General features: G+C 24.4%; 2 protein-coding genes and 1 non-coding gene across 3 annotated transcripts; 2 read left to right on the top strand and 1 right to left on the bottom strand.

Annotated features, from left to right (window-relative positions):
• Nucleotides 1-264: 264 nt before the first annotated feature.
• Akt (AKT serine/threonine protein kinase) lies at nt 265-4,090 on the top strand. Its single transcript, XM_015326759.2, has 7 exons — nt 265-561; nt 1,123-1,390; nt 1,495-1,732; nt 1,880-2,077; nt 2,195-2,465; nt 2,543-2,779; nt 2,896-4,090. Exons 1-7 carry the CDS (start codon nt 480-482, stop codon nt 3,234-3,236), a joined length of 1,635 nt encoding a protein of 544 aa, XP_015182245.1. The 5' UTR covers nt 265-479; the 3' UTR covers nt 3,237-4,090.
• A 725-nt stretch (nt 4,091-4,815) lies between these two features.
• On the bottom strand, nt 4,816-8,767 carry LOC107069463 (acid phosphatase type 7). Its single transcript, XM_015326794.2, has 7 exons — nt 8,098-8,767; nt 7,789-7,983; nt 7,383-7,710; nt 7,120-7,302; nt 6,835-7,054; nt 6,564-6,758; nt 4,816-6,486 (listed from the first exon to the last, which is right to left on the bottom strand). The coding sequence occupies exons 1-7, from the start codon at nt 8,192-8,194 to the stop codon at nt 6,373-6,375; spliced, it is 1,332 nt and encodes a 443-aa protein (XP_015182280.2). The 5' UTR covers nt 8,195-8,767; the 3' UTR covers nt 4,816-6,372.
• A 605-nt stretch (nt 8,768-9,372) lies between these two features.
• Nucleotides 9,373-9,444, top strand: TRNAT-CGU (transfer RNA threonine (anticodon CGU)). The gene has a single exon. It is a non-coding gene; the product is annotated as a tRNA-Thr (tRNA).
• The last annotated feature ends 5,790 nt before the right edge of the window (nt 9,445-15,234 follow it).

The following is a 15,234-nucleotide window of genomic DNA, read 5'->3' as shown; positions in this document are numbered from 1 at the left end:
AATAAAATACAAACAAAATGTACGAAATATCGTTGATAATATTTATAACAAATAAATCAAACAATTTAACTCTTTTTCTTCTTCTATTATACAATTTCATATTACACAAGTATTTAAAAAAAAAAAAATGTTATTAAAGAAATACGCTATTTTTTGAAAAAAAAAATCAAAAAAACAAAAAAAAAACAGAAGAGGTACATAAGAATACGGCTTAATATATAAATACGATCTATGCGCCATCTACGAAGTATCAACAGACTTCAATGTTTAGCCAGTGCCAGTGCGTCAGCCGATCAAATAGAGTGTGTGTATATAATCTGCCAAACGTGTATCTATGATTGCTCAAGTTCGTATGCTCGTCTACTACTACGTTTCGCGCTTTCACGTTCTGTCAATTTTCATAATATTATTATCATATCTACGAAATAACAACGGATCATATAAATTCACCCATAAGTGATTATTAACGAAGGAGAGTCATGGGGGACGCAGCGATGAACGTCGCAGTGTCCGGTGGCGGTAGTCAGCGTGTCGTCAAAGAAGGCTGGCTTCAAAAACGCGGTACTGCCAAGTCGTTTATAATGTTTTTATTTATATAATTAGCTTATTGTTCTATATATCACATAGACAATCGACTTATTACATATATATATGTGTATATATGTGTACATATATAATATACATATAGATATATATATATATACATACATACATATATGTATATATGTATATATATATATATATATTCTTACGTATATTATTATTATTACGCCTAGATAGGAATTGTATTTATAAAAGAAGTAATGTGTTTTTTAAAAACATTCCCCTCCCCTCTCCCCTAGTCCCCACCCTATAATAAAATATAATTATTAATGTTATATATATATATATATGTATATATAATATAGCAATATTATATTTACCTTGTCCACATAAGCATTTACATGATTTATTATTTTATTTATTACGCATTACTTGTTATTATCCCCATTGTTTTTTTATGTTAAATTTGACATAGTTATTTTCTACAGTAATGATATTTATTTTTTCTTCTTTTTTCTTGTTAACACAAGAAGTAATTTGGATAATTATTAAATTAGCTTTGTTATTTGTTATTCTTAGGAGAACATATAAAGAACTGGAGATCGAGATATTTTGTTCTTAGAGATGATGGCACTTTGGTTGGTTTTAAGGCTAAACCTGATCAACAAATGGCAGCTACTGCTCAACCATTAAATAATTTCACAGTACGTGGTTGTCAAATAATGTCTGTTGACAGACCTAAACCATATACGTTTGTGATCAGAGGTTTACAATGGACAACTGTTATTGAAAGGACATTTCACGTTGAAACAGAACAGGAAAGAGAAGACTGGGTAGCAGCAATTAGGTGTGATTTTACAATCACATTTATTTATAGTGTTTGAAATAATATTGCTGCATATCACAAATAATATTTCCCTTTCTTTTTTTTCTTTGAATATTATATGATAGATATGTAGCTGATAGATTAGAAAATGAAGAACAGCAACAACAACAACAACCACAAATGCAACAATCATCTTCGTCAGAAGATATTGATATGGAATCTACGGGAGGTGGGAGATCAGATTCCTGTGGTTCTCTTAGTGTAGTCTCTGCTGACATTGATGGTGGCAGTATCGATGAATTATCTGCCAAATTTAGTGTACAAGGAACTTCAAGTAGTAAAAGTACTGGAAAAAAGAAAGTAGTATGTATATTATAAACAAATCAGAGTTGTAATGTATTTCAATTTGTTTTATATACTTACAAATGTAAAGGTTTATATAAGTAATTATATTTAGTGTGTATTATTTATAATGTTATTTTATATTATATTTAATATTTTATGTTACAGACACTTGAAAATTTCGAATTCTTGAAAGTTCTAGGAAAAGGTACATTTGGAAAAGTTATTTTATGTAGAGAAAAAGCAACGGGACATTTATACGCCATTAAAATCTTAAGAAAGGAAGTTATTATTCGCAAGGATGAAGTTGCACATACGCTTACGGAAAATAGAGTTTTACGTACCACGAGTCATCCTTTTTTAATTGTATGTAACACTTTAATGTGTATTATCTTGAAATTATATATATATATATATATATATATATATATATATATATATATAATTAAATATTAATTCAATCTGTTTGCTTATATATTTCAGTCTTTAAAGTATAGTTTCCAAACTGCGGACAGACTATGTTTTGTAATGGAATATGTAAATGGTGGGGAATTATTTTTTCATTTGAGTCGATCTCGTATATTTACAGAAGATCGTACTAGATTTTACGGAGCTGAAATCATTTCGGCATTGTCTTATCTTCATTCGCAGGGTATTATTTATCGTGATTTAAAATTAGAAAATCTTCTTTTGGATAAGGATGGACATATAAAAATAGCTGATTTTGGTTTATGTAAAGAAGATATTAGATATGGTATGTATCACATTAAAATTAAATATAAAATGATCGAATTTTAATCATATTCTTTAATAAACGTTTTAACAAAACAGGATCAACAACCAAAACATTTTGTGGTACACCCGAATATTTAGCACCTGAGGTACTGGAGGATAATGATTATGGACGAGCAGTAGATTGGTGGGGTGTGGGTGTTGTTATGTATGAAATGATGTGTGGTCGATTACCTTTTTATAATAGAGATCATGAAAAACTGTTCACTCTTATTCTATTAGAAGAAGTTAAATTTCCCAGAACTATTAGTAACGAGGCAAAAGACATGTTAGGTGGTAAGTGTTAAATTTGTTTAATTGAATTACTAAAAAAAAAAAAAAAAAAAAAAAAAAAAATAAAAGATAATTCTTTTTAAATAAATGAAACATTGTCTAAATAAATATCTTTGTAGGACTTTTAATTAAAGATCCTGGCAAAAGATTAGGTGGTGGACCTAACGATGCAAGGGATATCATGGATCATGCATTTTTCTCGTCAATAGACTGGTCAGATCTTGTACAGAAAAAAATACCACCTCCTTTTAAACCACAAGTTACATCGGATACCGACACAAGGTACTTTGATAGTGAATTTACTGGCGAAAGCGTCGAACTTACACCACCTGATCAAGGTTGTTTAGGAAGTGGAGGTGGTTTAAATTCAATTGCAGAAGAACAAGAACATTTTCCTCAATTTTCTTATCAAGAAAGCCATTCTGCAACAACATCTTCCATTGTTTCTATTAATCACTGACAGTACCAAAAGGTTTTTTTTGGATTCTTATGTTGAAGTGTGTGATTAAGTGCATGGAAAAAGTCAGAGATGATAGATGTAAATTTAAGAACTGTCCGAAGCTTAAATATTCTTGAAACATAGATCAGTCAGATTTCTGTCGATTTTTGATGCTTTTTTGATGCATCTACTATATTTTGACACATATCTCCAATGGTAGATAATACATCCATGCATGCACACATGTATACATATAAACATTCACTAAATTGTACATGGTAAATGCATGTACTGTAAGTACAGAATTGAGTATTACTCTTTATACCTGTGCATAAAAAAACAACCGAACACTATATAACGAGGATTTATCTATATTTTAAAACAGTGTAGTTATTTTAAATATGATCTTCTAACCATCTTCTAACATGAACAATGACTCTTCAATTATTGAAGATAACGATTATTATAGTAATTCTAATTTTGTTTAATGAAGTGTAGTACTCTACACTCTGCAGCTTTATATTGTCCTTTTATTAGATTAATATATATTATTTTATATGTATATATATATATATATATACATACACATATAAAATAATATAAGGACGACTCCCCTGTTCTTCTTGTTTCAGAATTTGTCGACACATTGTTGCGTGAAAAAAAAAAAAAATAAACGAATGTTAAGTTTAGCAAAGTTAGAAGCTGTACTATCGAATGGTTTTGCCATTTTTTAAATGGAAGTATAGTGAAAATAACAGCTTTAATTGTATTATTGTATAAATTGAAAAATTTTATTACAATTTTCTTTGTTGTAATATCTAAGAATATCATCATTAAAAAAAAAAAAAAAAAAAAAAAAAAAAGTAAATTTGTTTGCTTCATGTAAAGTCGCCAACTCACATTTATGTATCATGAATTAAATCAGTAAATGTAAAAAAAAAAAAAACGAAAGAAAGAAAGAAAGAAAAGATAGAAAAATCTGATTAAAAATGCAGATGGAGATGTAAATCACTATATAATTATAACTATTATTATGGTTATTTGTATTATTATTATTATTATTATTATTATAATTCTTATTTTATTATTAAATGGTATAACGATTATATATATATATGTATATATATATATATATATATATATATATATATATATACATATATTTATATTTTAAGAATTAAAAAATTATATTGTATACCTACGTATCATTTATTTCTTTCCTTTTTAATTTGTATATTATTTTAACAATAATTTCGTATTCACTTCGCTTCTAATTGTACGTTCAATCTAAATCATCCATTAATGTTTATTAAACACTTCATTGCATAATACATTTATTAATTTTAATAGATATATATATATATATTCTTTTTTCGATATATGAAAACGCTTCAAATGTAAGCAGTACAATGTAGAGTACTGTAAATCATTAAAAGTGAATTTACTTTATAATCTTAATATTTTCATTGTATGTATATCTATTTTGTACTATATACGTATATATACATATGAGCCGTTTTTTTTTAAAGTGGTATGAATCCAACTTTGAAAAAAAATGAGTTGAAGATTGATGATGAGAGAAAGAGAGAGAAAACGAATGTCTGTTTTTTATATTTATAATAACAAGGTCAATACAGTACAATATCCTCAGTATTAGTCAAAAGAAATTTGGCTGTTAAATGGAATTGCATAAATGTTTTTTTTTTCTAAATTGATACTAATTTCATTTGTAACAATGAATATATGTATAACATAATTGTGTTTTTACAGTGTTCCTCGTTATGAGAACTCTTTTTTTGATTCTAACTTAATTTGAAATTAAAATGTATGTATATATATTCTTAAGAAAACACATTCAAAATATTACACAATTGAAGATTTATATTATTATAACAGACATGTGCACCAGACAAAAGAAAAATATTGAAAAATGGCATTACTAAAAATTGTTCACTTTCCTGACAATAATGTAAACGTGGGTTGATCATGAATTTGTACTGTCAGATCGTCGATTCATTTTTATCAAATAAAACTCGAAGATTTTGAAATTGTAAAAATGGCACTAAGGAAAGTGAATTTAATTTAAAAAAAAAAAGAAACATATAAACTGAAGACTATATTATAAAGTAATAGAACAATGCTGAAAAATAAGTAAATGTTTTGTTATATGAAATAAAAACGTAGAAGCTTTGTTTTACAAAAAGAAAAGACAAATACTAAAAGAGACAAATTATAAATTGGCTATAAACAAAATTCATTAGACGAATTTCAAAATGAATAAAAATTGTCTAAGAATATTGTATTATAAAAAAAAAAAAAACGTCAATAGAAGAAAATGTCTAATTTATAATTGTAGATTTTTTTTTGTTTTTTTTTTCAAAAATAAGGAAGGTTCAAAAATATCCACAAAATAACATTATTGTTATTGCATACCAATTCAAAACCTATAACATCAATTAAAAATAAGACAATATAAATTTACTAACTTATATACTTCCTATCCATCATGAATATTTCAGGAAACTTTGTACGAAGCCAAATGAAGACTAAAATATTAATAAAAGTTATTAATATTATAATTCTTTTTCACATTTCTATTATTTATATTTAAATGTAATACATTTATTACTATTTATGTATTTTTTACGTAATTCTAATAATGTCTTTTCTTCAATTAAAATATAAAGTTAATTTATATATCACATATATATATATATATATATAGGGTGTCACAAAAAATGTTACAACACTTTGATTATTTATACAGTATTTATTAATTATCCTATAATTGCACTCTCAATATTTCAAAGTGTAATAGTAACATTTTTTTGTCCAACACCCTCTGTATATTATCTATTCATGACTTGTATAATGCTATTTTTAAATTGGTATAAGCCTTTTTGCGATCAACAAAAATGTTTTTTTAATTAGACGAAATTTTGAAAAAGTTTTACATAATAATATAATAAAATATAAAACACATGTCTGAAATCCTAAAAACAATTCTTTAACATATTTAACATTATTTATAATTCAATATGCATACAATATCTGAAAATTAAAAAAAAAAATTTACTTATACCGCTTTAAAAAGATATATATCAACTTGTATAGTCAGATATATATACATAATTGCCAAGTTCTAATAATACTATTTTTATAATTCTTCATTTTTTTCTAGACCAAATGCTTTTAAATCATACATCGGTAGAATATAATCTTTTATAAGCCAGATATGATCTATAACAGCTCCTTCCTTATCATCAGAAACCTATTAAAAAAGAAATACATTAATCATTTATAAAATGCAATTAAATTTTACAGATGCAACTATTTTTATCGGTTTACCTGTTCCAAATATAAATGTGTCTTATTAATCGGTCTCATACGTGTATATCCATAATCAGAACTATGAAACGCTGACCAATCTGGTGGATTAGGAATAAACTTTTCTCTACCTTCTTTACATCCAGCAGATCCTGTTACCACATGTACAGGAGCTTTGTAATTCTTATATGGTTCTTCATAACTACCATTGTACACCTAACAATTAAATTGATTCATTATTCTGTTCATTATATAATGCAGGAATATATTTATAATTGAAATTATAAATTACCTTGAAGTTGTACATTGGCCACATTCGTTCAAAACTATGTTCGTGTGCCCATAACATTAAATCTACTTTATGTTTAACAAATAAGTCTTCTAAACCAAACCAATTCAATAATGGTAAACCAACTCTAACTAAACTTTGATGATTGGTGCAATCATCTGCATTTGCATTACTGCAATACATCGGTCTATGTCCAAATGTAACTATCCAAGGACGTTGAGCTCTATGAATACAAAAAAGATACATTTAATATATAATAAAATGAAATAAATAAACATTATGAATTACCTATTCTCGGGTCTATTGGCTTCTTTCAAATCTTGATCAAGCCATTCGTATTGTTTTATAAGTTGCTTTATTCCATAATTCATAAAATAATAAGCTTCTGTTTCTATACCAATAAAATGTACAGGACCCATGTTGAAACTGTACCATAATCCTTCTGAACTACCAGGCATTGTAAAACGTGCTCTGTTAACAATTATTAAAAGCATTGTTATATAAATAAATGAAATAACATTTGTTTTAATATAATTGAAATAAAAACAAACCTATAATTACTAAAATTATATTTTTCCTCGTGATTACCAGGTACAGTCATGTATGGAATATAAGCAGCAACTCCTTCAATTTGTTTCATAAATTCATCACCAACTTTAGCATTTTCGGTATTCATGTCATAAGCAAAATCTCCGATATGTATTGCAGCATCGTATAACCCACGATGAGTTTCTTGTTGCAGTCTGGATAAACTTTGAGCATTTTCATTTCCCATATCACCAAAGATTACAATGTGTGGTGACCAATCGATAGAATTATCAGGAGCAGTTTTAACATAAAATACATTTGACCATCCATATCGACTTCCACATTGATACACTAATTTTAAATGATAAAAGTATTATCTTATAACGTTAAAATAATGATAAGAATAATAAAATATTACAAATAATTTACTATAGTGACTGTCAGGTCTAAGATTTGTCAACCAAACTCTATGAATGTATTGTTGCTTTCTTTTGGGTCCTCCATCAACGAAAAGAGTTGAATTACCATGAGCAGTTAAAACAAAACCACCAATACCATATTCCACTATAGATTCACCTGTATCATTTCTTGTACTCCATGTAACAACAATGTCATGTATATTATCTGTAATACAAGAATAATATGTTTCCATTATATTTGCAACCCATTTACAAATCTTTTGTATGACAAAGTGTAATCAATTTTTGTATCATAATTATATTGTTTAAAAATACTTACTGCCATATGAAATATGCACTGCTTCAGGTTGAAAATGAACTGTACAATATGTCGAAGAAAATATAGAAAATATCAAAAGCACTATAAACAAACCCATGTTCAACTTTTCATTAACAACGCAAAATATTGTATCGATTTTAATGATGACTCGTTCAAATTTCAAAACAAACAATTCAAAATCACGATAACGATATTATCACCACATAAAATCTATTATTATATTTTTTAACACTTTTAATAATTAATTAATATTATAATTTTATGAAGAATAGTTAGAATAATTTGTAATAGACAATTACGTCTTATTCTGGTCACTTGTTAACAATACAATGATCATTGTCATAACTCATTGTTAGTAATTCATGTTTGACGATAATTATCCCTACTTATGATAAAACGTGACTAAATAACACATATTTGATTGTGATAATTCTTTTGTGTTGCAATGTGTAATCAAAACGTAATCTAAATTAAAGGTCGTTTTACAATGCGTTAAAATAAAAAATGTACAACGTGAATAACACTGATGTAAGTGAATTATCGAAATTATTTTATTGAAATATTTAATATTTTATTATATATAAATGCAATATTCAATTATTTAATAATATATTGTTATTTTTAAAAATAAAATAAAGTAAATGAATGCACGTATTGTATGAAAACAATCCAAATGCGCGTACAATCAGTGCAAGTGAATAAAGTTGAGCTGTGATTGGTCAAATTGAGAAACACGTGATATACTAGGGGTTTTTTTTTTTACTGTAATTATCATTAGTCTTGTTTTTACTATTAAGTCGCGCGTGTCTTTCTTTAAATCAAAGTTGTCTTTGTTTTTTTATATAATACGTAAATATTTTCTGAAATACTTCTCATTCACATGAAATATTATTATAAAACGAAAATATATAGATCAGTATATTACTTTTATTACGTTTTTAACAATTAACGTGTAATATAAGGATTTTGAATTATCTATTTTATCTATTACATCTGTCCACGTGTAATTTGTTTAAGATAAGTTTTTCATAATTTGTAATATATATTTAATACAATAATTTTTATATTTGTGAATATTATAAAATAGAATTTTCTTTTTTATTTATAAATCTAATTACATGTGCATTTTATCATAATTTAAACTTTAACTATATGTGCTTGTCACATTAATTATGCCATTTTCTAAGGTTAGATAATCTTAAATATGTTAGAACAATTAAATATATATATTTGTAAATTTAGTTTTGTAACATGATAAGAGTTACGAAATCAACAGCCTCTTTAGCTCAGTGGTAGAGCACTGGTCTCGTAAACCAGGGGTCGTGAGTTCAAACCTCACAGGAGGCAAATCCTTTTTTTTCTTTTTTTTTTTTTATATTTTTTTTCAATGATTATTTTATAATTGAATTAAATCGTATGACCAAATTAAAATTACATTTTTATGTAGACATTTGTTTATAGTAAAAAATGATTAATAAAATTGTACAAATAATTTAACAAATTTTAGAAACAAATGTATAATGTATTATTTATTTTAATAAAACATACAACATGTACAATGAATAAAAAAAAGTTTAATACAAACATTATATTATCATTGATTGTTTATTCGATTATTCTGAAATGTTAAGTACCTTTTTTTTAAAAAAAAAAGGAAAGTAATTTTTTATAGAAAGATTAATTAAAAAAAAAAAAAAAAAAAAAGTAAAAAATATGTTCGTACCTCCGAAACAAATTCGCCATTGTGGGATACTTTTTCTGTTCAGATTGTTCGACGATAAAAATGAACTTCCTGGAATTACTCTTTCAACCATTGTAATAATACCCATAGGATTAGTAACAATGTGTACTCTCATGGTAAAATAATAATGCTCTTGCACCATGCTTATGCATTGTTTTCTATAATCATGTAAAAAGCAATGAAATAATATTATGTAACATAATTTATGTATGTATGCAAAATGTTGTTCATTATTCTCCTTTTGTAATATATTCAGTGAATACTCGTGTTGGAATATGAATTTGTAAACATTTAAAACAATAATTTATGATAATATTATAGAATCCATTAAAATGTTACAAAAGTGTTAAATGGTTCGTATAAACAATTCAGATAACTTACAAATATTGAAAGATTAAAATAATAAATTTATTATCTTTAAGTATACATTGTTTTATTTTGTAAATATATTCGTGTTATCATTCAATTTACTAAAATGAATTTTTTCATATAAATTTTCATTCAATATAAATTTTTTTATTATTTATTCAGGTATAACAAATTATATTTAATTTATATTTTACGATAGAAATTAAATATTATATTTCATTGTAATATATTAATTTGAATATGTTTTATAATTAAAATAATTTTTTGTACATTTATTTAATTTAAAAAAAGAAAATAATATTATTTTAATGTGAATACTTTGAAATATTTTGCAATAATTTTTTATTATGTATTCAAGTACAACAAATTAATTTCATTTATATTTTACGATAGAAATTAATTATATTACATTTCAATACTAATTTGAATACGTTTAATAATAAAAAATAATTTTTATTATTAAAAAAAAAGAAAACAACATATATATTTTATTTAAAATACTTAGCTTGATCATTTGAAAAAAAAAAAATTCGTTCACAAGAATTGATTCAACACTAAAAACTGTTTGTACAATTGAAAACACGAATAATGCTAAAATTCTGTCTAACAAAATTAAAGTCCTACGAACATGCGCGAGAGAAATAATCGTAAGGTAAAAAAAAAAGGGTTGACGTGGAAAAGGGTTGGAATACAGGAAACACACGTGAAGTATCATTAAAAATTTATTCGATATAAGTAGTTTTAAAAAGTGTACTTGCGATCGATTTAATTGATTGCGAAAGTAGCTGTTATTATTTTTTTTTCTTCCTCTTTTTTTTTTGACTTTGACAATAGAATACTTGATTTATAAATTATGACCGTCAGTCAAGTAGTTGAAGTATAATTTAAGTATAATCATACAATTTCTTACCACACATACATACATGTATATATATATATATATATTGTAAATGATGAAAATAAGGAAAATGAATTTGCGGAAGTGAAAATAAAGAAATAATAGTACATAGTAGTAGTTATAAGGGTTAAAAATAATACACGTATAAATTACGTGTAAGGGATGTGTGTTAAAAAAAAGAAAAAAAAAACAAAGTGAAATAAAATAAATAATATTCTCTTAGAAGTAGTTTGTATTTTGCAAGCTTAGAAAGATGGACTTGTTTGAAAATCGTTATTACAATATTAACAAAGTATTATTGTGTTTAGTTGGTATTTGGCCATACCAAAATTTTCAACAAAGAATTATTCAAATGATTTTAACATACACTGCGTTAAATATAGCAACAATATTTTTAGTAAATTTATATTTAAATTTACATATCAAATTTTGTTTTATGTCTTCAAAGTGTCCATTATTTAATTATTTTTCAATAATAATAATTTTTTTTAATATTTTTCAATTTGAAATATTCAATTAAAAATTTCATTTTATATTAAAAAATGTTTAATTTCAATTTTACAAATTGTTTTTAATGACAAAATACAATACAACACTCATTGTATCAATATTTTTAGTAAATTCATATTGAAATTAATATTTCAAATTTTGTTTTATGTTTTTAAAGTGAAACTTACATTTTTTTTTTTTCATTATATTTCAAGAATAATTTTTAATATTTTTAATTTAAAATTAAATTTCAATTAAATTTAATTTTAAATTGAAACATTTTTAATTTCAATTTTATAAATTGTTAAACAACAAAATACAACACTCGTTGCATCAAATTAATCATAGTTACATTTATTTTTTTATATGCTGTCTTTTCACAATATTTTTAATTAACAAAATAATAATAATAATAATAATAATAATATATAATTTCATTATTTTTCCTCCATTTTTTTTTTTTAATTAATTTTTAAAATAAAGAAGTTTTGCTTTTTTTAAATATATGTTTCATAGTACACTCATAATTTTTGTTTTATTATTTAAACCTTTTTGTTTCTTTTTACATCTTGCATTAATAAAAATTATTAACAATGTGTCAATTAAAACTAATACTTTTTTTCTCACTTTTTATTATTTCTTTTTCTATATTTTTCATTTTCTTTTCAGTTAGGCAAATTTTTTACAACCAAATGCAACGTGGATCTAATCGTCGAGATATTAGCATTTTTGTTACCAAATTTTTGTTACTATTGCAGTTATTTTACCTTTCATTTAAAATTACAACAAGTAAGTGAAAATATTATTAAACAAATACAATCGTATATTATTTTTTATTATATTAATTTTGATTTATTAACAAATAGATGAAAAAGCTCTTAGATATGATTAAATGTGATTGGGAACAATTACAAAATCCTGATGAAATAGCCATCATTAAAAGATATGCAAATAAAAGTAAAAATTATACGATCATTTTAACAGGTAAAGAAAAAAAACAACAACAAATTATTTTCTTTAATTGTCTTGTTCGTTAATTAATTAATTAATTAATTAATATTAAAAACATATTATTACAACAAGATTTTGTTTTCAGTAATATTTAGTATTTTTTTATTCATGACTTCTGTATCATATTTGTTACCACATGTGTTGGATATTATTGTTCCATTAAATGAAACTCGTAAACCAACAGTGATAATTCCTATAGAAACATTTTACAAAATTGAAGAAAATATATATGGAGTTATATTAATGATTTTAATATTAGCGTGTTTAGGTGTTGTAGCAGTTGGAGTTTATGGTTCATTTTTACTTTTAATTCAACATACTTGCGGAATGTTAAGTTTAACAGGGTAAAATTGAAACAAACAATTATATTTAAAAATTAATTGAAAAAATTTCCTTTTTTTGTTTAAACATAAATAATATTTATTATCATATGTTTTATAATTTCTTTTTCTTTTTATTGTTGTTGTTAGATTCATTCTGGAACACGTTTTTGTTAAAAACGAACAATACATTAATACCAACGATGAAAATGAAATTATTTATAAAAATCTCATACGAAGTATTCGATTTCATATTAGAACCTTAAAGTTAGTAAATATTTTTCATTTTTAATTTATGTATTAGGTCGAATCATAAGTAACTTCCATTTTTTATGAGACAAAGAATGGCGTTTCTGTGACTGATAAGTGCAAGACACCTTTCATGGAGTTTTTTTTTTTTGCACTCTTTTTGCAATTGTTCAACGTATCTATTGGATTTTGCTCCAATATTACCTTTAAAAGGTTCATCAAAGTTGGAAATACGTCCCTGCACTTGGTTCATCTTTTAACTTTTGCTTATCACTCTTCCTGGAGTAACATGTTTACCACACCCGGATCCTTTGGACCCGGGCGAGAAAAATCGTTATAAAAAAGAAACTATTGCATAGATTTACTTCAACATTTTTTTTGAGATCTCTTTAATACTTACTTTAAAAGATTATATAGGTTTTATATCTTTAAATTAAATTTAAATATGTTTAAAAAATTACCAAAGTTGAACAATTGAGAAAAATGACTCAAGTTGCAAAAAAGGTCTGAGTCCTTTGGACCAAGTGTGTTAAGCAAAGGTTAAGATCGTATCTCCAGAACGGAATTTTACAAATCAGTTTCTGACTGCCCTATCAGTTATCAATCCTGCACTGTATACACTGCATATTTTTTCAGTTGCCACTTTAGTGCTATTGCCTTGTTTCAATTCCTAAAGCATTACATGTCGAATATGCACTTTTTACTATCCATTTCAGTGGTTAAGAAAAACGGTTAAATGTAACATTGACTGCATAAAAAAGTTAACAGAAGACTAAACTGAATCCTCATTTATACAGTGATATTGAAAATCCGTTTGTTTCGGTGACTTATAATAGGTAAATACGAAAAATAGATTCTACATAGTCGCATCGGAAGTTACTTATGACTCGACTTAATATTTAACATTTTAATTAATAAATACAGGATTTAACAGAATACTTGAGAAATATTTCAATTTGTGTACACTCAAAAATAAACAAAATTATTCAGAATATTCTGTTACACATTCTGTATTTTGTTTTTTTTTTTAATTAAAACAATAATTCATTATTATATTTATACATAGGTTTTTCGATACTTTAAAACATTTATCCGAAGAATGTTACACCATACAAATTTCATTGGCATTAATTCTCGTTGCTTCTGATTACGTAAAGGTATATTTATTAAAAATTTAATAAAAAAAAAAAACAAAAAACATTGCAAATATTTATATGGAATATTTTAACGAAATTTATTGTCATTTAGTTGATGCAGATAAAAACAGACATATTTGGAAAAAATATAAACGATGTTACGGTTTGTATTATTCACGTGATTGGTATAATGTTTTCTTTGTTTATTAATTGTCACGCTGGTCAACAAATAATTGATCATAGCAATTACGTGTTTTACAAAGCGTAAGTATTATTAATTTATAATTTAATATTATTATGCGATTTTTAAATAATTTATTTAATAATTAAAATTTAATTTTTTAATCATTTTTTGTATATAAAAATTTTATAAAAATTATTTAAGTTATTTAAATCATTTAATTCATACATTTAAAAATTAAAATTTAATTTTTAATCATTTTTTTTTTTAATAGAAATTTTTTTGAATAATTTATTTAATAATTGAAATTGAATTTTTAATAATTTTTTTTTTTTATAGAAAAATTGCACCATGGTATTTAGTTTCAACGAAGATACAAAAATCAGCAATAATGATATTAATGAGAAGTCAAAAAACGTGTTATTTGGGTGTAGGTGGAACATTTGTTTCATCTTACGAATTTTTTCTTACGGTAAGAAGATAAATTACTTGTTTTTTTTTTATTCTTATCAATATAATATGTTAATGATAAAATATTATGTATAATAAGTATATTATTTTTTTATTTTCAAGTTATTAAAAACTTCGATGTCCTATGCAACGGTATATTACTCTATGAATTAAATGGTAAAAGTATTTGTTTTTATTTTATATACCAGAACACTCTGTGTTTCTTTTTCAAGCAACAATATTTTATTTAATTAGTTTATTAATAATTATATCTTGTAATTCTAAAAAATTAA

The sequence above is a fragment of the Polistes dominula genome, unplaced genomic scaffold (assembly GCF_049000335.1).
Source record: "Polistes dominula isolate Pdom_NZ unplaced genomic scaffold, Pdom_raw_medaka contig_37, whole genome shotgun sequence".
Classification (NCBI taxonomy): Eukaryota; Metazoa; Arthropoda; class Insecta; order Hymenoptera; family Vespidae; genus Polistes; species Polistes dominula.
This window is presented reverse-complemented; position numbering and strand designations above follow the sequence as displayed.

Bases quoted from the DNA above. Each gene is read 5' to 3' on its own strand.
- Akt (XM_015326759.2), top strand. From the start codon at position 480: ATGGGGGACGCAGCGATGAACGTCGCAGTGTCCGGTGGCGGTAGTCAG. The intron at 2,078-2,194 runs GTATGTAACACT...TATATATTTCAG, and splicing joins CGAGTCATCCTTTTTTAATT to TCTTTAAAGTATAGTTTCCA. The intron at 2,466-2,542 runs GTATGTATCACA...TTAACAAAACAG, and splicing joins TAAAGAAGATATTAGATATG to GATCAACAACCAAAACATTT.
- LOC107069463 (XM_015326794.2), bottom strand. From the start codon at position 8,194: ATGGGTTTGTTTATAGTGCTTTTGATATTTTCTATATTTTCTTCGACA. The intron at 7,055-7,119 runs GTAATTCATAAT...TTGTATTCATAG, and splicing joins GCCAATAGACCCGAGAATAG to AGCTCAACGTCCTTGGATAG. The intron at 6,759-6,834 runs GTAATTTATAAT...TTTAATTGTTAG, and splicing joins GGCCAATGTACAACTTCAAG to GTGTACAATGGTAGTTATGA.